Genomic DNA, 22,776 nt, shown 5'->3' on the forward strand with positions numbered 1-22,776 from the left:
ATCTCCTAGACTTGGTGGTTGAACTTACATGAAAACCTCACGGCAGAATAAACAGAACTGGATGGCAAAACCTTTTTACTATCCCATTACATAAAAACCAAAGAAAGGACAATGCACTTGCAATTTGCAGCTTGCAAGGCAACTACAATTTTCAATCTTTCACTACCATTAACATGGGATTTTTGAGAAGGAAACATACCAAGCCAAATTGGCTTTGCATTTGGAAGAACTCACTTAATAAGGTCAGCCAAGTTACCTTACTAAATTCGGATTGAGATTCCGAGCAATATCTTAAGTATTGCAAAGGGTGTAATAGCTTTAATATGTGCTATTCATTTTAAATGAATATTCTAAAATTTACTACGCTATCAATTTAGATTAAAAATTGAAACTCTTTTTTTGCTACTAGCTACTGACCCCTATCTCCATTATGATCACTGTAACTCCACTGCCATTGCAACTTCGCTACTACCAAAGGAGTGGCTACTGCCACCACCACTAAAATCTTCTTCTTCTTTTTTTTTTCTCTCTCTCTCTCTCTCTTTATATATATATACACACACAAAGGAGTGGTCATCCACATTTGTGACTGCTTTGGGGGTAGCCGAATCATTTACTTTGGCTATTGAGGTGGTGAACTACTCTTTTAACTACATGGATGGTTCGCCCAACTCCAAACACCAGGTTGAAGATAGTTGAACTATTCTCTTTAGTCATTGGAGTGATTCAACCATCTTCAAAGTAGTTAAAAGTGCTAGCTGGCCATTTCTTTGGAGTGCATCGACTAAACGTGACTCAATATTCTTATGTGCTATTGCATTTTAAGACGTTTATTTAAATGAACGGTCCTAACTAATGTTATTGTACTATTCTCAATCCATTGAATTTTTCATGGCGAGCCACTTCATCCCTATGCCTTTGTCCAAACATATCAAAATTTCACCCTAACCATTTTATAGGTTTTTTAATAGAAGGAACATTCTATCATCTAAGATTTAGAAAAAAAATAAAATGCCATTTGAGCCTGAACCAGCTTAATCTAAACTGACCTTTTCTTCTTCTTCTTCTTCTTCTTCTTATTATTATTTTATTTTATTATTTAAAGGAAAATGAGCAACGAGTTGGCCACCAACAAAAGCTGTGGTAGCTAGGTTTGACTCGAATAGTTAAAGGCTTTATAAAAGTCAGCCCTTGACCTGATCATCATCATCACCTTCAAAACAAAGAAGAAAGAATCTCAAACTATTTAATTACCAAAAGGAAGAAGTTTCCTCCTCCCAACCCAACTGCCTGCCTGAGTGAGTAGATGATCCTTAATCAGGCTCTCGCAAAATTTTATCTATTTTATTTTAAATCCTCGTATAAAGACAGAGAAAGAAGACAAAACTATGTCGTTTTCTACTAGGATATTTCAAATTTTTAAAAGACAATGGCCGCCCAGAAACATTGTACCCCATTACCCAAGACAAAAGTCGACCAAAGTCAAATCCTGCATCTAACTGGGGTCCTCATTGCCCTATCTGTTTCTAAAAACTACAAGATAAGACAGAATTAAATAATGTCACAAAACTTTATTCAAAAAAAAAAAAAAAATTGAATTTTATTAAAAAAAGTTATTTTTTCCCCGTTGAGTTTATAAAATTATTATTATTATTATATCATAAGAGAAATACATATTTTTTTTAATAGAGTTTCTCCTTGGTATTAAAAAAATATGTAAGTTTGAAAAAAACAAAAAAACTCAAGATCTCATCGGTTTGAATCTGCTATTTTTTTTTTAATTTTTTTTTTATCCTGCCTATTAAGATTAAAAAAAAGAAAAAAAAAGAAAAAAAAAAAAAGCGCTCAAATCATCATTATAGTTTGAAAATTTCCTTTCAAAATGTTCACATTTGGCTACCAAATAATGTCTGATGAGTTCTGAGTCCTCATCAGTCAAGAGAGAACGATAGAGAAGAATCTCTCTCTCTCTCTCTCTCTCTGTGTTTTTCTTTCTCTCTCAAAAATACATATATGGTGTAATATATATTAAATAGTACAGATCACCGGCGAGCACAAACCAAGAGATCAGCCAAAATTCTTGCATATCTGGGATCATTAAGCAAGATATATAGATGACGCCCAATTGGGAGCTCAAGAAATGCTGCAACCATGACCAAGAGGTGTTTCTTATCACTGTCGCTGTCTGCACTGTTGTTATTCTCGCGGTAACTCTCTCTCTCTCTCTCTCTCACCCACTTCGTATTCCATTTTTGCTTCTCGTACTTGATCAAAAGCTTGTACTACATTGGATCAGAGAGACACCCACGTTTGGTTAAAGAGCATAGGCAATGTTAGTAATGTTTTTTTTCTTTGTTTCATTACTGTATAGAATTTGGAACCCATTTATCAAAATCCTTTCTTTTTTCCCTTTGTTTCATTATTGACTCGATCAAGTGATCTTCAGCCGATTGTGCTTCCCTTGGGGTTCCATTGATCAAAATCTTGGGGTGTCCAACTATCCATTTCATTTTTCATTTTGTGAACATGCTTAACTCTTGCATGTAATGCTAGTGTTTTACTAAAGTGCAACTGGGTAATTGTCAATGCCAATAAATTTCTGAGATTCCTCGTTACTTTCTTGCTAATATATTTTACTTCTCTGTCCTATATTGTTTGTTTTACTATCTCATCTCATATTTTGCAAAGTCAATAAACACAATTTTAGTAACTTTTCTAACTTATTTGAATGGAGAATTGTTTGATTTGAATTTAAACCAAGGAGGATAATTTTGAAAGCTAGTAACTTTTTGCTTCAAAGACAATGCACTCAATGATGTTCCCTTGAAAAGCTGGATTTTCTAAGGTAGACAACATTTTGGGAGGGAGGGAGTACTTTTCTGTTCTTTTTATTTTCTTTTCCTTTGACAGAATCTGCCCTAGAGTTTCAATTTGGAATGAAAAATTGTCAATAAATCCACATATATTTATCTGTATGGACAAAACGCTAGTCTAAATGCATAGAACAGATTATTGACAATCCTAGAAACATAATATGCTGTTGTACAATTATGCTATGCAGTATTACCTTTATTCAATACATGAAAAGCAATTCCACTTGGGGTCTGGATAATACGCCTAATCATGGTAATTGAAAATTGGAACCATGAAAATAAATCCATGTCATATGGTTTTCTGAGGGTTGGACTTGACTGAAAGTCCAGTCATTTTGAAAGCAGAATCAATTTATGTTATTTGTACTTGCTGGGATGCAATTCCTTTAGAATTTATTTTCTCCCAGCTATGCTCAATGTATGAATGTTTCTTATCATTGTAGTTGTGGAGAACGATATTGCTGAAACCATTCAAGCTTGTCACTGTATTTCTTCATGAGGCGAGTCATGCTGTTGCATGTAAACTTACATGTGGCCATGTAAGAAGCTCCTTTGTTTCCACCTTTTCTTTATTTTTTTATTTTATTTTTCATCAATGAATTTCCTTTCCTTATATCATGTTGATAAATTGCAAAAGAAAGACTGGTTTTAGTATTGTTAAATGTTGATGTATAACGTGACATAGCAGAAGCAAGGAACGAAAGAAGAGTTGTGTCTTCAAGTTGCAGAATCAACAAACATTGAAGAAAAGAAATTTGGAATTTTTATTGATTCAAAAACTACCTCTTCAATATAACACTGGTTTTCTTATAACACTGCAATAAGATCAAAGAAATATAACACTGCTTCGTGTTCAAAGCCTATGATCTTGGAATGTAGTGTCAAGAGTAAAGCTGCTTGTCTACTCAAAGCATCGACAACTTTGTTATGTTCCCCCTGACTTGTGCTTGAGCACAAAAGTGAATTTCTGCACAAAGGCAAACCACCGGGCATGCATTTTATTCAAGTTGGTCTTGGTGTTGATAAACTTATGTGCTTGGGGATCACTATATAGGACAAACTCATGTTGTATCAAATAGTGCTCCCAATGCTTCAAAGCTCGAGTAACCACATAGAAATCCAGTTTGTAAATGGTCCATTTCCTCCTCATTTAGCCTCTCAATGAAAAATTCGACAGGCTTGCCTTCTTGTGAAAGGACAGCACCTATACCAACCACTGACGCGTCACACTCGTGACTTGGAAAAACTTCTCAAAATTTGGCAAGGAAAGAATGAGAGCAGAAGATAACTTCTCTTTGATCGCCGCAAAGCTAACCTCTTGTTCTTCTCCCCATCATAATTGTCCCTTTGTCATGCACTTGGTTACCCACCCCTTAGTTCATAATGATGCATTTTTCAAATTATTCATGCCTATAAGTACTAGTGTTTATCTATACTAAATTTCTAACTCTAGAAAAAAGACAGTACAAGTGATGTCTTTCCTATTACTTGATGTTTTCATGGCTCAACAAAGCATTGTGGATTGAATCTCTCTCTCTCTCTCTTGGTGCAAGAATTTTCCTTTTCAAGTAGATATAGCATTGCGATAAAATTAGCATGGAAAGATTCTGAACATCAGCATTGGTTATTTTTATTGTCAACATCCCAGAGGATTGATCATTTTCTTCTCATGGTCTTGCTTTCTATGATATGCTACTTTGTATCTTGCAGAAAATGTGCAATCTTTGTCATGATATATTTAAGACTCAATTTAAAATTTGTTGTGCTGGAGGTATTCATAAATTTAACTCAGAAATTTTCTCAATTGATTAAGTAATCTCCTAATATTGGGAGATTATACAAATGACTTTCTGCCTACTTATGCAAAGCTAAGCAGCTCAGTTGATAGTCAAAACTATATTTTCTCGTGATTTTCTGACTGCTTTTTGGTCACCTGGTGGTTCATTTGATAGGGGAGACAAAGTATTTTCATGATAAACTATCATTATACTGATATATCATTCAGTAAACACATACGTACCCCTTTACAAATGATGAAATGCCTAGATTTGTGGTTAATCAGAATTATCTCATAACATCCACATTTGTAATCTGAAATTGTCATAATGACCTCTTCAGTTGATCATACCCTCGTGTGCAAAGGCTAAGCGCCTTGGTGTATTTAGGTTAAGTGAGTTCAAATGGTGAGCCACTAGGAGATTTCATGATATCCTGAATTTAGAGTGTTTTATATTTTATATGACATAGGGTTCTCATATACTTTAGTTTGCAGGTAGAAGGGATCAAGGTTAACGTAGATGAAGGCGGTAGCACACAGACACGTGGTGGAATATACTGGTTAATCTTGCCCGCTGGATGTAATGTCTTTTGTCGTTGACTCGTTCATAAAGTTTTACTCTTATTGAAAAGAACTATGTAGAAATGTTCATATGCATAATTCACTGTGGCATCTCACATATCCATTATTAAATGTGATGCATTTTGTTTTTAATTTAAGTTACGAATCTTGGGTTCAATATACATTGTTTCTCAGTGCTTCTTCCAATATATAATAGGTATTTAAACAATCTTCACTTATCACTCTTTCCATTTTTGTGGCATTCCAGATCTTGGTTCATCCTTCTGGGGCATGGTTTTGATACTTGCATCTACAAATCTTCTTACTGCAAGAATAGCTGCAGGATGTTTTCTCGCTGCTCTACTTGTCGTACTTTTTGTGGCTAAAAACGTAAGTACATATGGATATTAAGAATTTCTTTCTTCCTTTCGTTCAAGGTTTCATATGAATGCTACACTAGACTTATTAGGGCATTTGGAACTCACATGAATACATAGCACTTCAGCTTTCACTATTATGGCAATTGAATGCAAAAGTTTTTCACATATAATGAAGATGGAAACAGTTGATGATAGAAAATGGGACGTTTTTGACTCCTGACATTCTGAAATCATTCTAAGTATGCCATTGAGAAGATAAACATACTATAAAAAAAGAAGAAGATGATTTCAATTTTTTTGTATGTCCTTTTATTATTACGATTATTATTTTTATTGCTTTAAGATATTGACTGGCACACCATCTTATCCTGTGTTATATGACATTTTAAATTTCTTTCTTTTCTTTTTTTGGCCTTTCATGCAGTGGACACTTCGAGGACTCTGTATTGGTATGTGTTTTCATAATACAAAGTCTGGCTTCCTATGGTTTGCACATGCTGCAATATACCATTTGAATTTTGATATTTACGTATTTCACCCTCAGGGTTTATTATTTTCATTGGTGTAATTTGGGCTCTGCAAGAAACAACAAAAGTTCGTATACTACGCTACATCATTTTGTTCATTGGTAAATGCAATTCTGCTATTTTTCTTTCCATATTGTTTGGTGCAAAGGATGATTGTTCCTTTTCACAATAAATGGGATGAAAGAATCAGTAATTACCATGTTTAATCAAAATGCAGGTGTGATGAACAGCTTGTTTTCAGTTTATGGTATGACTTTGAAATGAAACAATCAATTTATTTGTCTTTATGGATTTATGGATCCCTTAATCTGTATGTAATTATGCAGATATATATGATGATCTAATATCTCGTAGAGTTCACTCCAGTGATGCCGAAAAATTTGCAGAAGTGTGTCCTTGCCCCTGCAATGGTGTTGGATGGGGCATTATTTGGTGAGCAACTAAGCATCTTATCATTTAGAAGAAAACAAGTGGTCAATTATTGCCTGACAATTTTTTCTTATGTATTGAACTGACAACACCAAGTGCTTTATTGACCTATAATTACGTAACTTTAGTGAACTTCACTTGCAGGGGTTTTATATCTTTTCTGTTTCTTTGCGGATCCATGTACCTTGGTCTTGTGATATTGTCTTGAGGTACATTTTGCTTCCAATAATTCTTCGATTTTGTATTTTCTATTGGCATGCCATCTAAAACTTGCTCAAATGTGTGATTTTAGAAGATGTTTGTGATCTACATGGGGTAATTACTAGATTGCTTTCATGCTTTTTACCAGATATGATGACGACATATTGTGACTCCTAAAAATCACGTTTTTTTACATACACGTTTGATTATGATTTTTGGTGATGATGACTCATGTACATGAAAATTTTATTGCAAATGGAAAATATACATGACTCTTTGAATTTTCATAGGTTTTGAAAAGTTCCTAGTTAACCTAAAAAGTTACAAAAACTCAAATATTGACCACATCCAAGGCCTATCCCAGTTTAGTGCAATCGGTTTTAGCATTATTCTGATGATCGAAACAAGGATCTCAGTATTAGAAATTGTCTACCAAACTTTATCAATTGGTGTCCCCAAACTGAGTTGATCCAAACTGATTTCTGTCATGGTGGTGTAGGTTGACTGGTCGGCATACTTGGGCCACTCAGCCCACCACAGTTGAACCCCAGGGGCTTCCCATTGAGAACCTGAAAGTTCGATGTAGGACATGGGGAACTCTCTGACCTCTCGGGGTAGTTGAGGTCGTAGTGTATCGTATTTGAGAGGCGATTTTCGCTTAAATCCAAGGTGTTCAAGAACTTGCAATAGATGATCCTGACAGGAATTGGGCCTAAGGTGATTGAAAGAGAGATCCAGGGTTACTACATAGGGTAATCAGAGGTAGATTTGAGGGATGGGGTTGGTTTTGCTATAACAGAAACCGTACCACATTGCCAGACTGCCAGATAGTGTCGCCTCAGTCAATTTTGCCTGCACTTTGATCAACCCTAACCACATCATATTGAACTGTCTTGACCCTTCCAACTCTCTTGGTGTAAACTACTGAATCTTTCATTGTTTGTGATCTTCCCCTTAGATCATAGAAAGATAACATATATGAAAATATACTGAAAACATGTGTACTCGAATCCTTGTATCAATAGAAATGGTGGCATTTGGGCATTCATGAACTTGAAGTGATGTGAAAAGTGTTTTTAATGAGAATAATTTTAAAACTTAATGGAACCATGTTGTTCCTATATATGCTTTATGTTCAGTTGTGATAAACATGTCTAATCATTGAGGTTATTTGGTGCTGAGAAACCGTCAAATGTTACAGAAAACAAAATGGAATCATTTGATTTTATGTTATGTCTAATCTCCTGATTTGGTGCAACAAGGTTACTAATAGATTAATGAGTCTTAGTATGTTGTCACTGCCATTAATTGTATCATAGTACTTTACTGTATCTGCTTCATACATTACATTTACTTTTTCTGCAACTGTACAGGATAAAAGATTCTGGTTCACACCGATCTCTTTTCTTGTTTGGAAGATGTTCTGATCAAGTCGATTTCTGTAGCTTCATTCTTTTTACCCTTTGTCATAATCTGATTTATGATAACCTATGGAAAAAGGTAATGTTAATTCATAGTTTCATACCATGGATTAGCTTGAAGCTAAATGTATGTAATTCATTTGTATTTTATGCCGATTTTTTGCTATTTAAAGTACTAACTATATTGTTGGTATTTTCACACCATCAACTCCTATAAGTGATTGTAAAACCCCTGAAAACTGCTATTAATTGAGCTCCATTGAATGCCGTATGTGATCAAGGATACTTTTGAGATTGCCTTGTCTTCTTAGGCACAACAGAATCGGCCTAACATTTTTTCAATTGAAATCTAAATCAAAGACAAGTTCTACAAAGGACATGATCTTAAAGAGAAAAATTAGGTGGTAATCATTTCTTTCAGCTCTTCATCCCTAGGACCCTTCATATTCTATATTCACACAAATGGATTGATTGATTTGAGGTATTTTGGCAACCCTTTTACATGGTCTAACAAGAGGCATGGGAAGGGAAATATTTGTGGGAGGCTAGACAGATGCATTGCTAACAAAGAATGATCTCCATCTTTTCTATTGCAGCTGTCACTCATCTTCCTCTTCTTCCCTCGGACCATTGTCCCATTGTGTTGCATGTTGAAGGGAATTATTGTTGGCTTCCCAGGGCCCAAGCCCTTTAGATTCAAGGCATTTTAGAAGATTTTTGAGGAAATCAAGGCCAAGATTCTAAATAGTGTCGATATGGAAGGCCAAGCCCTTTCACAGGCAACCAAAACTTCATTGCTACATAATCATTTTGTTATCAAATTGACTCCATTCTAAGGAGCTTTTGTTGGGGTTTCAAGGAGGAAAAAAAAAAACAATCTCATTCCAATGGCTTGGAGTTGAATCTGTACTCCAAAATATATTAGGAACAAGATCTATGGCCAGTCAATAAAGCATTGATTGCAAAACTCTGGATCAATGCTCTCAAGAAAAAGTATCTGAATAAATTTAATCTGCTGACTGTCACACCCTTCCCACATTGCTTCTTGGCCATGGAAACGGATCACCAACAATAATCAATTGGTAAAAGGTGCTTGCTATTTGATTAGGGATGGGGAAAATTCAGCATCTAGTCCAACCTTCAAACCAGCTGCCAAGCCTTCTTTAAATTCCCTTAAATTTTGGTTTCTAATCTTATAATTCCTCAAAGTAGAAGCTGGGGTGTCAATAGATTATATAAGCTTTTTTATGTTGATTCAGCAAAGCCAAATTCAGAACCTTCATCTAAGTCGTTCTCCCACACATGACACTTGGATATGGACTCCAACACCTTGGGGTCAATTTTTTGTCAAGTTTGCTCATGAGTTAAACCTAAATGAAACTCAATTTCAGGAAGGGAAAGGGCTGTACAACACAGATTAAAGCACATGGTTTGGAAGGTAGCATGGGATGTTCTCCCAGTGAGAGAAAAGATGGTCAAGTTCATTCCATCCAATGATAATGAGATTTGTTTCTGACCACTTTGTAATGAACAATTAGAAACTGACATTATTAGATATCATTTAGAGACAATCTATTTGGCTTCTCAACAGTCATACATTTGAGAATCTCCCAATTGGTACTTGAATAAAGCTACATTAATCCTTCAAAATATCTTTCCAACCTAAAAAATGACACAATTTTCAAATTTTTACTATTACTGTCTTGGACACGATCTGATTCAAACAAGGCTTTGCATCATTCTTATCAAGTGGACACCTCTTCTCATATTAAGCAGGTTATGCTAACTGTTAAGTCACAAGAAGTTACTAGGGAGAACATGGCCATGGTCCCTATGGAAAACATGCTGTAGACCCCATCGCACTTTTTAAAAGCCAACTTTAATGTTGAAATAATGAAGTTAAAAGCCAACTTTAATGTTGAAATAATGAAGTCCTAGTTTTGGTCATTAATAAAATATTGACTGCTTGTACAACAAAAATCAATTCCATGGAAGTAAATGTGGGTGAAGCAAAAGCAGCTCAAATAGCATCAGAATTAGTGACTTTCATGTGGCAACTTTTGTCTCATTTTGGAAAGGGACTCTTTGGTTGTCATTATCAATCAATAATCCCTCTTATTTCTGCTTGGCATATTGCTCAAATCATCATGGAATCACTTCAGCTCTTTGTTGCTTTGGGAAGCTTGCAAAGTGGGGAGAAAAGCAAACTTTACTTATGTTGTTAAATCACAATTGTCGTTGTTGTGTAGTGTTTTATCTTATGGAGTATAATATTTTTGGATCTTGTTCGGTCTTCACGGATACACGTGGTTCTCTGATTTTCATGAGTGAAAAATTTGGCAACAGATTAAGCTTTGAAGAGAATACTCAAAATACTCAAAGTAACCAAATTCCAGTGAAAACAGGACGGAAATGAGCTTCAGCCAAAGCAACACATGCAGGTGCCCACATGCAGATGCGTCTCCATGAACAAACTAGTGCACGCAGAGTAAACTTGCAAATTCAAGTATGATTAAATTAAAATAAACAAAATCCTACATTGGTCAAAATCAAACCGCAGAACATAAAATCGTATCATAATGCGGAAAACAAGATCCAATTAAGGTTTCCCACTTCTAAACAAACTCATCAGCACAAAAATTTGGAAAGTTCCCACAACAGCTTTGAATAATGTCTAGAAGTCTCGAGAGGAATTTCTCTAGGCCTCTGCTACCGGGTACTCAAACACAACATCTTTGCCAGAAAGTTTCCTATAGACGGCAGCAAAGCTATCCAGCTTGTACTCGGTATTGTTTCGTTCCTTCGGGTCTAAGAAAACCTGTCCACAAGAGCATGCATGTTGGATAAATTATTTAAGTAAATAGAAAGAATATTCCACCAGCATACTCATCAAGCTGATTGTAAGCTTTCCATTGAAATCCCAAACTTGCAAATGCTAATCCAAACCATATTATCAATAGTTGCAAATTTCTTTAAACAACCAACAAGAAACTCAGCCTGAAAGAAGCAATTTCCTGGTTATAGGGCTGTAATGGGGTTACCTTCATTATCTTGGATCCATCAATTCTATATCTGACACGCTTCCCAACAATTTCAGCAGGCAATACAATATCCTCCAGCATTGCCTCATGAACAGCTGTGAGTGTGCGGCTGCGGGGCCGTTGAGCAGCAGAACCTTTCTTTGGTGGTCTCACTATCCTCCGGCTAGCAATAAGGACCACATCCTACAAGGTTTTAAAGGGAATAAAATCACAGGATATCAACACCATCAACCCTGATACATATAAAAAGGAAAACATGCATATATTTTGTGGTAGGAGGAATAAAGAAAGCCCAATCACTTTAATCAATTATATTGTCTCAGAATAAGAGCATTTCTATTGAGCTCTTTAAATTTGGCTTTTCTTTAAAAATTTGAAAAAACTTACAAAAAAAAAACCATTTAACAAGCTCTCTACTCTATTTCAAATTTAACTTTGATTAACAAGGCTCTCCAAATACCAAGTGCCAAAAAATGAAAGTTATTTAGTTTTTTAATCTTATATATTCATTTTCGTTCTCTCTCATCTACCAAGAATAAAAAAAAAAAAAAAAAAATAATATTTAACTAAAGTAGAGAAAGATATAGTGAGTTTGATATTTGATTCAATTTAAAAGTGACTCTTCAAATTTTCAAAAGTGAGTTTCTCTTCAAATGTAACTTTCATTTGTAGAGCTCAATATGGATGCTCTAACTCTCTTAGAATAATATGAAATGGTTACACATAATTGGAACGAAGTAGGCCAATTGGCAAGTTAAAAAAAAAAAACAAAAACAGAAGAAATTTTATGGCTAATTCTTCTGAGTAACCAAAGAAAGGGCAGATAAGAGGATTTAATTACAAGGGGAGTACAAGAAAAAATGATACAAAAGTTCTCAGATGAAAAGCATTATGAATTGAAGTTTCTTCCACAACTGCATATTCTTTGAACCAAAAGGCCAGAAAGAAATTGCAAGAACCAAAATATACCAGTTTTTGATTACCTTCCCACTGAACTTCTTCTCAAGCTCTCTCACAAGCCTAACATGAATCTTGCGGAAGCCTTTCCTCAACCTGTAGGGAACATGAACGACAACCGCCTTCCGATTCCCAGAAACATCAACCTGACTGTAATAAAAAGGGAATAAGACCAGCCACTTCAAAGGCAGAAAGCCAAAAACCAAATAGTTTCAACCATGTACAATCCGTTGTCAAATTCTTACACAGCAGAGTTTATGTAAAGATCCTTCAGGTCACTTTTCAGCTCCTGGTTGGTATTTTCCAAATCAAAGAAAGCCTGCAGGAATGATGACATAGTTCATTTGATCATCAAATGTCACAACTGGAAGGGATTATCAAGTGCAATAATCCCAGGAATGTCTTATAACAGTTACTAAAATTACCTGAGCAACGGACTCTTCAAACTCGGTGGGTTCAGCATCCTTATCTTTGTGGATCTTCTTCCTTGAAGTATACATGTTGACAAACTGGCACAACAACACAAGAATGAGAAGCATATCTGAGATTTAATTAGTACAACTATGGAGATATATTAAGTTGAAAATAAACCAAGATAAAAATTCGATAAAAGGGACCATTAGAATAAACTTATTTTGGGATAAATCCCCAACGAACATACTAAATACATCATATTTCTCAGGCTTAGAAGGAAAATTAGAAACAAAATTATAGTACCACAAATCGTTATCATAAACTAATGACTCAGAAAGATCATTTGCCTACGACCAATAATGCAACTTAAAAGAAAACAATTTTTTGTCTACAAAGCATGCCCCCAACAACAAGCATTGGGTTGAGAATAATGTGGTGCAGTCTTACTACTAAGATCGGTCTCCCCGAATTGATTCACACCCATTACAACCCAACACTGTCATACGACTTGAAATGTCACGCACTCATTAGTTCAGTAACATTGGTCCCTTTCCCTAGCGTCTCGCCCCAGAGAAAACAGACCAAAAGAACTATAATCCTATCTTTCATATCATCATAGAGAAAACACTTATATTGGGTATGATAAACAAGGGCGTCTGTTCTTTCAAACGACAATCACAAACAATGGCAACAATCTAAGATTGATATTTCAATTCAATTTTCTTCCTAAGATTTTCTCTGAAAGCAAACAGAGCAATATATAAAGCCATAGTAATAATGTCCATTAGAAAGAAGCCTTTTTTATCTTCATCGAGACCCAATTACAGAGTCAAATAATACTTGAGACCAAACGGCATAAAAACAAAAAGATCGTAGAAGAGTAAACAGAGGAAAAAAATAATGAGAGATTTTACCGGGAACCAAACAGAGACTAAATGATTCAGCTGATAGAGTGTTCGCTTCGGAGAAATGGGTTTGAGGCGAACCTGCAGGTGAAGCGAGGGTCCAAGAGAACTGCGGCTGAGAGTGAAAACCCCTTTCAAAGTTTTCTTTGAGGATTCAAGAAACCCTAGGATTTGGAATATAAATGTGTTAAAATAGATAGAATGAACGGCTGGGATGTTGGGATATTTTTGTTGAGAGAAATGTTACGGATCCGGAATATTTTCCCAAGCTTTCGTTCCAGACTAACGTGGCTCATGCCACGTCTGTTCCAGACCCACGGCCTGAGATCTGCATGGGTCTAGTATAGGGCCGGTAAAATAAGTAACTCGTAAATAAACATGTACTTATTTATTCTATGTATATAATTATTTTTTATAACGCTATGATTTTTATTATAAAAAATATATATAAGATAAACGGGTTATAATCGAATTATATCATGCACTTGTTTTTTGCGGCCCACTTTATGGCATCAAACAGTTCATCAATAGCAATTATGGGTTTCCAACTTATGGATCAATAGCAATTATGGGTTTCCAACTTATAGAAGCTCAGAATTTATATATGCCGACAGCTCACTGGCTCTGTTTAATAAGGTTGTCCATCCAAGATAAGGTGGAACTTTGTGCTTCCCAGTAGGCTCAAATGGGACATACTTGTCTTCATCCTCAGAGAGATAGTGTGTGCTCCTTTGCCAAATATTTCGGTGGGTTGCAGCTGGTGGCGTTCGGTGGTCTAGATGGAGGGTGGCGCTTTCATATGCCGGTGGTGGAGTCATTGGTGGGCTGTGGCCGAATGTTTTCGGGGGAGGGAGGAGCACGTCCGTGGGCTAGGATTTCTTTAACGCCACAAATATATTACATGTCCTTTCAATAAAATATATATATATATATATATTAAAACTTAAAAAATAAATAAAAACTAAAAAAAAAAAAAAAAAAGGTGGCCGGAGGTGTCCGGCCACCACAGTTGGACCAGGGGGTGGCTTCGGCCACCCCAGACCATCCAACCGTGGCTGAAGCCACCCCAAGTCCACCCATCTTTTTTTTTATTATTATTTTTATTATTATTTATTTTTAAAGTTTTAATTAATATATATTTTTTATTTTTTTTATTGAAAGGACACATAACATATTTGTGGCACAGCTATTAACTGGATACCCTCTAATTTATAATGGATTTGAGAGGATTTTATTCCCAAAAAAATTGGGGTGAAATGGGAGAGAAGTGGCTTGAGAATGGTGTCTATTCTTTTTTTTTTTTTAATGAATTTTTGTATCTATCATGTCTGCCACATCCAATGCAACACGAAAAGAGGTTTAATTTTTTAAAAATGCTATACATTCCAAATTTTCTTCTCAAAAGTTCGTTCTCAAATAATGTATCACCATCTCATGAGTTGGTGACACACTTCCCTAAATAATAAATCTCATGAGATGGTAATACATCATTTGGGAACTAACTTTTAGAAGAAAATTTAGGATGTATAGCACTCATCTTAATTTTTTTTTTTCTTAAACAGTTATGCCATGTCAGTCCGGAATGAAAGTTTGGGAAAATATTCCGGATCTGTAGCATTTCTCAAAATGCATACACAAAAAAATACAAGTAATTATTATTTTTTTCTCTTATATTATTTTGCTTAAATAATTTTGTGTATGAGATTTGTAGCCAATTTAATCCCTTTATTATTTTCGTACTTGTGCAACCTGGTGGTTCGAATCTTTGAAACCCTTACAAGTAGAGACGGAGCCAGAAAAATATTATGGGCAAGGGCCAAGACATAAATTAAAAATATATTAAAATAGGGGTAAGGGACAAAGCATGAATGTGAAATATATTATTAAGATTGAAAATAAAATAACTCACTTAGAATAATACGAAATGGTTACACATAATTGGAAATGGTTACACATAATTGGAATGAAGGAGACCAAGTGGCAAGTTAATATAATATAAAAAGAAGAAATTTTATGACTAAATCATCTGAGTAATTGAAGAAAGGGCAGATAAGATAAATTAATTACAAGGGGAGTACAAGAAAAAATGACAAAAAAGTTCTCAAACACTGTCAGATGAAAAGCATTATGAATTGAAGTTTCTTCCACAATTGCATGTACTTTGGACCAAAAGGCCAGAAAGAAATTGTAAGAACCAAAATAAACCAGTCTTTGATTACCTTCCTAGTTCCCACTGAACTTCTTCTCAAGCTCTCTCACAAGCCTAACATGAATCTTGCGGAAGCCTTTTCTCAACCTGTAGGGAACATGAATGACAACAGCCTTCCGATTCCTAGAAACATCAACTTGACTGTAATAAAAAGGGAATAAGACTAGTCACTTAAAAGGCAGAAAACCAAGAACCAAATAGTTTCAACCAACCATGTAAAATCCTTAGTAAAATTCTTTCATGGCAGAGTTTATGTAAAGATCCTTCAGGTCACTTTTCAGCTCCTGGTTGGTATTTTCCAAATCAAAAAAAGCCTACAGGAATGATGACATAGTTCATCATCGTATGTCACAACAATTGGAAGGGATTATCTAGTTCAATGTGAAGCTGTCTTACTAGAAAGATAGGATACATCATGGTCCTCATAGATAACAATGTCCCGTTAATGGAATTCAATGCTTAAGCCGGTCACTATTTCGACAATTACCGGCCACAAGAAAAAAACTAAATTTTTTTTTTTTGCAAAACCCATTACAACCCAATATTGTAGTAGGACTTTAATCGTTACGAACTCATTAGTTCAGGGGCGCCTTTCCTACCGTCTTGCCCCAGAGAAAACGTACCAAAAGGACTATTATAATCTTATTTTTATATCATCATAGAGAAAATACTTGTATCAGGTAGAAGACAATAATTCCCACTACAATTCACTGTTGTATTACGTTATATTAAACACGAGCATCTTTTTCTTTCAAATGACGATCAAAACGATGACAACAATCTAAGATTGATATTTCAATTCAATTTTCTTCCTAACATTTTCTCTAAAAGCAAATAGAGCAAAATATAAAGCCACAACAATCGTGTCCATTAAAAAGATGCATTTTTTTTTTCTTTTTTCCCATGAAACCCAATTACAGAGTAAAATAAGACTTGAGACCAAACAGCATAACGAAAAAGATCGTAAACGAGAGAACTGAGAAAAAAATAATAATAAGAGATTTTCGTGGAGTTTTCTGGAAACCAAACAGAGAATAAATGATTTAGTGGATAGAGTGTGCGTTACAGATAAATGGGTTTGAGGCGTACCTGGAAGGGAAGTGAGGGTCCAAGAGATCCGCTGCTCAGAGTAAGAGTGAAAAACCTTAAAGCTTTGTCTTCACGGATTTGAGAAACCCTAGGGTTTGGGATAAAAATGTGTTTATAAAGGATAGAATGAATGGCTGAAATGTTTTGTTTAATATTTGAAAGGTGGCGGTTGAGCTATTGGATTATACTGTGAGCGGGTTGAGTCGTTCAATGAGGTTTGTGGCACCTCAGCTAGTTCACCTTAAGAAAATAAAACAAAAACACTAGATAACATCCAAATCCACTAAAAATTAAAATTTCAACTCATCACGCACCTTTCTTTCTCTCTTTTTCTCTTCTTCTCAGATGATTCCCTTTTAGATCTGCCGTAGCTGAACCTACTGCCGCTGCCGCTCAGCTAGAAAGCAACGCCCACGCGGCCCACCCCACAGCCAGAATCCGCTGAACCCCGCTGCCCACCACTCACTGGTTGCTAAACCCCATCGCTGCTATTGCTTTGCTGAACCCCAACATAGATTTGGTTGACAAATTAAGAGTAGAAAACATAAAAAGAGCACTTGGCTCTATCCCAACGCACAAAATGCCCTCATTATTAACCAATTTAATCAATTTGTATGCTAAAGGGAGCTTTATATCTTATGGGTAATGTTGAGACAGTTATCAATCCTGATAGCAACTTGATTCAAAGCCTGCTAAGAACAAAAAAGGATCAGTAGTGACAGACCGTGAGATAGGGGGTGTGGCGGTTGTGCCACCTCCGATGCCTGAATGAGAGTTTGATTATGACAAGAGCAATAAAATAAGGAAAATAATGAGCAATAATAGCTGAGAATAATAAGAGTAAGAGAGTGAGTACGTATCTGTATTGTAGGTGGCTCTTCTTTTTATAGAGGCTATGAGTGAGTGAACTCTAGTGGGACTCTCACTTAACTCCCTTGATTCGTGGGAGTGGTTAAAAACTGATATTATCCTTTGAGATAATATGGGAGATTTACGTATATAGGATATTGCGTACTTAGACTCCTTTTAGGAGAGATTTAGTTGGTTGCTCTCTGATTTGGGTTTTTACTCCCAGATTGAGTTGTTTGGAGAGTGATCATGCTCCCTTAATCATAGGGTTACGTGATTCTGCATGCAACCATTTCGGTATGGTGTGTAACCGCATGCTTGAGTGCGGACCTGATACGATTAGGCGATCGTATCAGGATTTACTAGGACTTGGGCTTTGTGCCTTGGTTTTTTGGCGAGCTGTGGGACTCTTATTCAGAGTGGGCCTTTTGGTTTGGGCTTTAGGATATATTTTGTATCAATAGTACCCCACCATTCCCTTAGGTCACTATAGTGGCCTAATGGGAATAAATGGGGTTTCATTTTTCTTGGGCACACAGTGGCAGAATATGGCCTTCGTCTTTTTTGGGCCCCCTTCCTTTTCAAATTTTCCGCCAATCTCATTTCTTCAATTTTATTTGGCGCCTTTTCCTAGCATCTATTAATGCCACATTTTGAGGCATGGTACGCCTTTTGAGGGACATGATCGTGGCCATAATGACAAAGTACGGCGCACGTCTTCTGTCACCTGTGGTTGACGTGTGTCATCCTAGGGTTTGCCCATATCCATGCGGATGGTACATCTTTTCTGCCGTCGTCCTATTCAAGACGCTCGGTTTAATTATTCCAATGGTTGCTTGAACTCTTTGGCAACACGTGGCCAATTTTAGCATGCATGCTAGTGTGATCGTTCCATCCAACGGCTTTCCGTTTGAGACGCTTTTAAGTCGGCCGCGAGACTTGGCAAAGGGGGTTGCAACATTGATTGCGAGGACGCCTTAAAAGCTAGGGTTTCCTCTATTGCCTTCAAATATCTTTTTTGATCCTTCTTACTCACTGTTTTTGGCGATGGAATTCAGCGGAGCTGCTCTTTGATCTCCTATAAAAGCTTCGGATCTAGAAGTTTGCAAGGGGAAATATAAGTTCCCTGAAGGTGTTCGAATTCGAGTCCCTGAAGCCGGCGAAGGCGCCGTCAGTCCTAAAAATAGGGAGGAGATTTGTTTATCGCTCCAGATACTCGATGCCAGTTTTAGGCTATCGGTTCCTCGGGTTGTTAGGGAAATTTTACACATTTTAAACTAGGCTCTTTTCCAAGTTACGTTGAACGGTTAGCGAGTTCTAAAAGGGATGGCCATCCTTTGGCCGGAGCTACATAAAGACCAGGGACACCCACAGATCATGGTGAGGGAGTTCCTTTACTTATACATTGCCTTCCTGGCCAATGATGAAGCGGATGACATATGGAAATTTCACTCTCGGAAGGCAGGGGCGGTGTTCGAACTTCCTTACCGGATTTCCAGGGTCAAGAATTAGAAGAAGAAGTTTTTCTTCATTTCGCGGGGTTTCGAGTTTTTTGAAGGTGAAGCTCATGATTTTCCATTGAGGTCTCAATGGGGGAGGATACCCCCTAGGGTTCTAGACTTGCCCGTTCTACCGACCTCCACGCTTATTCGTTTTCAGAAGGCCATCAATTGGACTAAAGATCGTAATACCCAACGTAACATCTGGACTCATGGTGATTGGTTGATTCGAGACGAGCATATGGAGGAATCTCTTGGATACAAAGATTTGGCAGGTTTGTCTGAAAACCAGAGGAGAGATCGAGAACATAGGGCCGCCAAGTTTCCAGGACGTTTCTTCCCCGGGACCATTCCTAGCCATCTTGCAAATGGCCAAATTCCTAGCCGTCGTCCCAATTTTTTCAGGGAGAAAGCTCGCTTCATGATCATGATTCTAGAAGTAGATATGGCTCCGGTTGAAGATGAGGGTCCTGTGGAGGGGGACGTGGAGCCTGTGGTCCCTGCTATGGACGTGGAGGCAGGAATTCCTGCTGCTAAGGAAGAGAGAAGGGTTGAGTCGCCTGATGGTCCTACTTCTGCTGGGTCCGGGGCGCTGGAAGGCCATTAAGGTGTAGCCACAGACCTTATCTCCCCTAGGAATCATTCGGTTGCGAGGCCCCTCAAACGAAGGCGTTTTTGTAGAGGCTCCCGGGGTCCTTTAAAAATGTTGTTCATGTCATAAAATCTAGCTCTGCTAGTGACAGTGCCTTGGCAGATGGTTCTGTTAACGCTCTTGTTGGTGGACCAGGGGGTCCGTCTTCTGATAATTCGGAGAGTTCTTCTGCTAGCGGAGCAGGGGGTTCGCCCTTTTCTGAGAGATCAAAGAACTCTCCTGCTAGTGGACCAGTGGACCCGCCTTCTGCTTCAAGAGGTCTGTCTGCCCCGTTTCCTCCTGGTCCGCTTCCAATGGATGCTGGAGTCGGTGAGGCTATTTGGATGATGCCTTTGGCTATTCAGTGACCCGGCCAACCTGTGGTGCGTATGGTTTTTTCAACATCGTCTTCTTCAACAGCGAGCCAAACTATTTCGCCTGGCCCCGGTGAAGGGGTTCGTCTTCCAACCTTCATAAACATTTCGTCTTCTGAAGGTGGAGAGTCCCTAGATGAATGAGGCAGCTTTGGTGATCACGAGCCTGCTGGTGGATCTGCTGAGTTGGTTGCAAAAGAAGCGCAACCGTTTTTGGCTCTGAGAGCGGCCCCTGAAGATGATCAGTCCGTTGAGGCTGCAATGGGAGATATGCAGCCTCCTACACCTCTGCATGCGGCCCCTGAGGGTGATCAATCTGTTGGGGCTACAATGGAGGAGATGCAGCCCCAGCTAACTCCGTGTGTTGCCTTTGAGGATGAACATTCTGTTGGGGCAGTAATGGAGGAGATGCAGTCCCAACCTGAGGGTGATCCATTGGTTGTGGAAGATACCGTTATTGGTACGGAGTCTGTTCATACAAAAGTGTTGGAGTCTTTTGAAGATGGCGACACGGCCATGTCGAATCTAAGATCCCCCTTGGGAGATGTGGAGGAAATGCAGGTTCTCCTCGGGAGTCTTCCAGAAGCTGTTGCTCCCCAAGTGTTCGAGAGTTTTCCTTCCCTTGGGGCGAACTCTGATGTTGAAGGTCCACTTGGAGCTTTAGTCCGCTTGTTGGGGCCAGCATCAACCTCTGTTCTGGTGGACCCTGCAGCTCTTCGTTGGCACAATCCGTTTTAGACGATGTGGCCATGTGTTATAGAATGACTCTGGGGCATAGGGCCTCTAACAAGGCTAGCACTTCTCGACAGCCTATTGTGTCGGAGCTGGAGTTGAGGTTAGAGGCCGCTTTAAGGGGGAACTCCCAACTTCGTGAACAGAACAGTGAGCTATTGTTGGAGCTAGAAAGGCAGCAGTCCATGGAAACCGTATGTACCGAGTGTATCCCCCTACAAAATGTTTGCAGTGAAGCTGAGGCCAAGTCTGTGGTCAGCCGCAATCAAGCACTTGCTGCTGAGAATTCAATGATTTTCTATCGAGAGAGGGTTCACATGGCTAAGGAGTTGGCTAGGAATGCCCAATCTATGAGATATGCGGCCAACGTGACATTGCTGGAAGCTAAAGCAGAAATCTGGGCAGCTTGTGCTGCACAAAGGCGTGCTGAAACCAAGGCTCGTAATGAGGCCAATCGAGCCAGGCAAAAGGACTTGGTGGTTCGAAGGGTGAGAGAAGACACCGCAGAAGAAAGAGACGAGTTTTTGCTTGTTTGTGTTTCTAGCATGGCAATCCTTGCTCTCCAAGAGGAGCTATGGTGTGTTCCAGAGGCTAATCGTAGTAGTTGGAGGTGCGTCTTTAGGAGCGGATTCAGGGCGTGCCAAAGTTTCTGGCATGGAGAGTTTGGGCCAAGGAACCTTGAAACGTTGAGTTGGCGGGACATCCCCAATGAGGTTCGACAATCTTTGTTTACGGCAAGGGATCGAGCTCTCAGGATCGCTTGTCCTTCTGCTTTCCTTCCTTGCCCATCAGCTGAAGGTGAAGAGCCCCTTGCTGAGGAGAATCCGACTTTTGTAGATCTTGATAGTAAAGAGCCCCTGAAGGACTTGGTGGTTCGAAGGGTGAGAGAAGACGCCGCAGAAGAGCCCCTGAAGGCCAATCGAGCCAGGCAAAAGGACTTGGTGGTTCGAAGGGTGAGAGAAGACGCTGTAGAAGAAAGAGATGAGTTTTTGCTTGTTTGTGTTTCCAGCATGGCTGAATCCTTGCTCTCCAAGAGGAGCTATGGTGTGTTCCGGAGGCTAATCGTAGTAGTTGGAGGTGCGTCTTTAGGAGCGGATTCAGGACGTGCCAAAGTTTCTGGCATGGAGAGTGTGGGCCAAGGAACCTTGAAACGTTGAGTTGGCGGGACATCCCCAATGAGGTTCGACAATCTTTGTTTACGGTAAGGGATCGAGCTCTCAGGATCGCTTGTCCTTCTGCTTTCCTTCCTCGCCCATCGGCTGAAGGTGAAGAGCCCCTTGCTGAGGAGAATCCGACTTTTGTAGATCTTGATAGTGAAGAGCCTCTGAAGGTGAATGCTTTTGTTTTGGACCCATTTTTGGGCCGCTGTTTACTTTAGTATTTTGCTTATGTACTTGCACTTTCTTGCAATGAAACAAGTTTATTAGTTTCTAAAATTCCTTGTGCTCATTGTGTGTTTGAGTTTCTCTCTTTGTGTGGAAAAAGTTTGGGAAAAGGACCATTCCTGGGGGATCCTTTACGTTGTGAAATTGGGAGATTAGGATAAATATTTTGGCTGCCTAACACCATTTTAACTAGCTGTATAAAGGAGTACTGTTTTTAAACAGGTACAGAGTATACCTCTACCAAGCTGAGTGGGATGATCACCTTTTAGTTTTCCGTTATTCATACGGAGGCCTTTAATTTGATGGCTAACCGACACCGTTTTAACTAAATGCATAAAGGAGTACCATTTTTAATATGTATGGAGTATACCTCTACCAACCCGAGCGGGATGATCGCCCATCACTGTACCAAAGTACCTTCTGATGTGTTTGTACATCATTCTTTTGGAGACGGAAAGAGATTTCAGACCGTTGAGTGATCCACCTGGAGTTATTCTTAGGGGGAAGCGTCCCCAGGTTACT

General features: G+C 38.3%; 2 protein-coding genes and 1 long non-coding RNA gene across 6 annotated transcripts; 1 reads left to right on the top strand and 2 right to left on the bottom strand.

Annotated features, from left to right (window-relative positions):
- Positions 1-1,857: 1,857 nt before the first annotated feature.
- Positions 1,858-9,579, top strand: LOC132184335 (uncharacterized). 4 transcript variants are annotated; one of them, XR_009440553.2, is made up of 11 exons: positions 1,858-2,207; positions 3,317-3,412; positions 5,146-5,230; positions 5,480-5,601; positions 6,016-6,040; positions 6,136-6,219; positions 6,336-6,365; positions 6,445-6,550; positions 6,692-6,756; positions 8,122-8,248; positions 9,561-9,579. XR_009440553.2 is itself a non-coding variant. In XM_059597930.2 (10 exons), exons 1-9 carry the CDS (start codon positions 2,115-2,117, stop codon positions 6,753-6,755), a joined length of 705 nt encoding a protein of 234 aa, XP_059453913.2. In that variant the 5' UTR covers positions 1,858-2,114; the 3' UTR covers position 6,756; positions 8,122-8,454. The 4 variants fall into 4 exon arrangements, 2 of the variants coding, with proteins under 2 accessions (XP_059453913.2, XP_059453912.2); XR_009440552.2 differs by lacking the exon at positions 9,561-9,579 and adding an exon at positions 8,766-9,096; XM_059597930.2 differs by lacking the exon at positions 9,561-9,579 and having other exon boundaries at positions 8,122-8,454.
- Positions 9,580-10,658: 1,079 nt separating this feature from the next.
- LOC132185745 (small ribosomal subunit protein eS7) lies at positions 10,659-13,679 on the bottom strand. The gene is made up of 6 exons (XM_059599520.2): positions 13,568-13,679; positions 12,593-12,676; positions 12,413-12,486; positions 12,194-12,317; positions 11,211-11,393; positions 10,659-10,987 (listed from the first exon to the last, which is right to left on the bottom strand). The coding sequence occupies exons 2-6, from the start codon at positions 12,665-12,667 to the stop codon at positions 10,868-10,870; spliced, it is 576 nt and encodes a 191-aa protein (XP_059455503.1). The 5' UTR covers positions 12,668-12,676; positions 13,568-13,679; the 3' UTR covers positions 10,659-10,867.
- A 1,841-nt stretch (positions 13,680-15,520) lies between these two features.
- On the bottom strand, positions 15,521-17,606 carry LOC132184907 (uncharacterized). The gene is made up of 2 exons (XR_009440594.2): positions 16,785-17,606; positions 15,521-15,836 (listed from the first exon to the last, which is right to left on the bottom strand). It is a non-coding gene; the product is annotated as an uncharacterized LOC132184907 (long non-coding RNA).
- Between the last annotated feature and the right edge of the window lie 5,170 nt (positions 17,607-22,776).

This window comes from Corylus avellana, chromosome 7 (assembly GCF_965113065.1).
Source record: "Corylus avellana chromosome 7, dhCorAvel1.hap1.2, whole genome shotgun sequence".
Taxonomy (NCBI): domain Eukaryota; kingdom Viridiplantae; phylum Streptophyta; class Magnoliopsida; order Fagales; family Betulaceae; genus Corylus; species Corylus avellana.

What these genes read in the sequence shown, in the direction of transcription:
- LOC132184335 (XM_059597930.2), top strand. Translation starts at nt 2,115, where the DNA reads ATGACGCCCAATTGGGAGCTCAAGAAATGCTGCAACCATGACCAAGAG. An exon ending in GCACTGTTGTTATTCTCGCG is followed by an intron (nt 2,208 to 3,316) that starts GTAACTCTCTCT and finishes TTATCATTGTAG; the next exon opens with TTGTGGAGAACGATATTGCT. An exon ending in TACTTTTTGTGGCTAAAAAC is followed by an intron (nt 5,602 to 6,015) that starts GTAAGTACATAT and finishes CCTTTCATGCAG; the next exon opens with TGGACACTTCGAGGACTCTG.
- LOC132185745 (XM_059599520.2), bottom strand. Translation starts at nt 12,667, where the DNA reads ATGTATACTTCAAGGAAGAAGATCCACAAAGATAAGGATGCTGAACCC. An exon ending in CTTTACATAAACTCTGCTGT is followed by an intron (nt 12,318 to 12,412) that starts GTAAGAATTTGA and finishes TTTTTATTACAG; the next exon opens with TCAGGTTGATGTTTCTGGGA. An exon ending in ATGGATCCAAGATAATGAAG is followed by an intron (nt 10,988 to 11,210) that starts GTAACCCCATTA and finishes TCTTGTGGACAG; the next exon opens with GTTTTCTTAGACCCGAAGGA.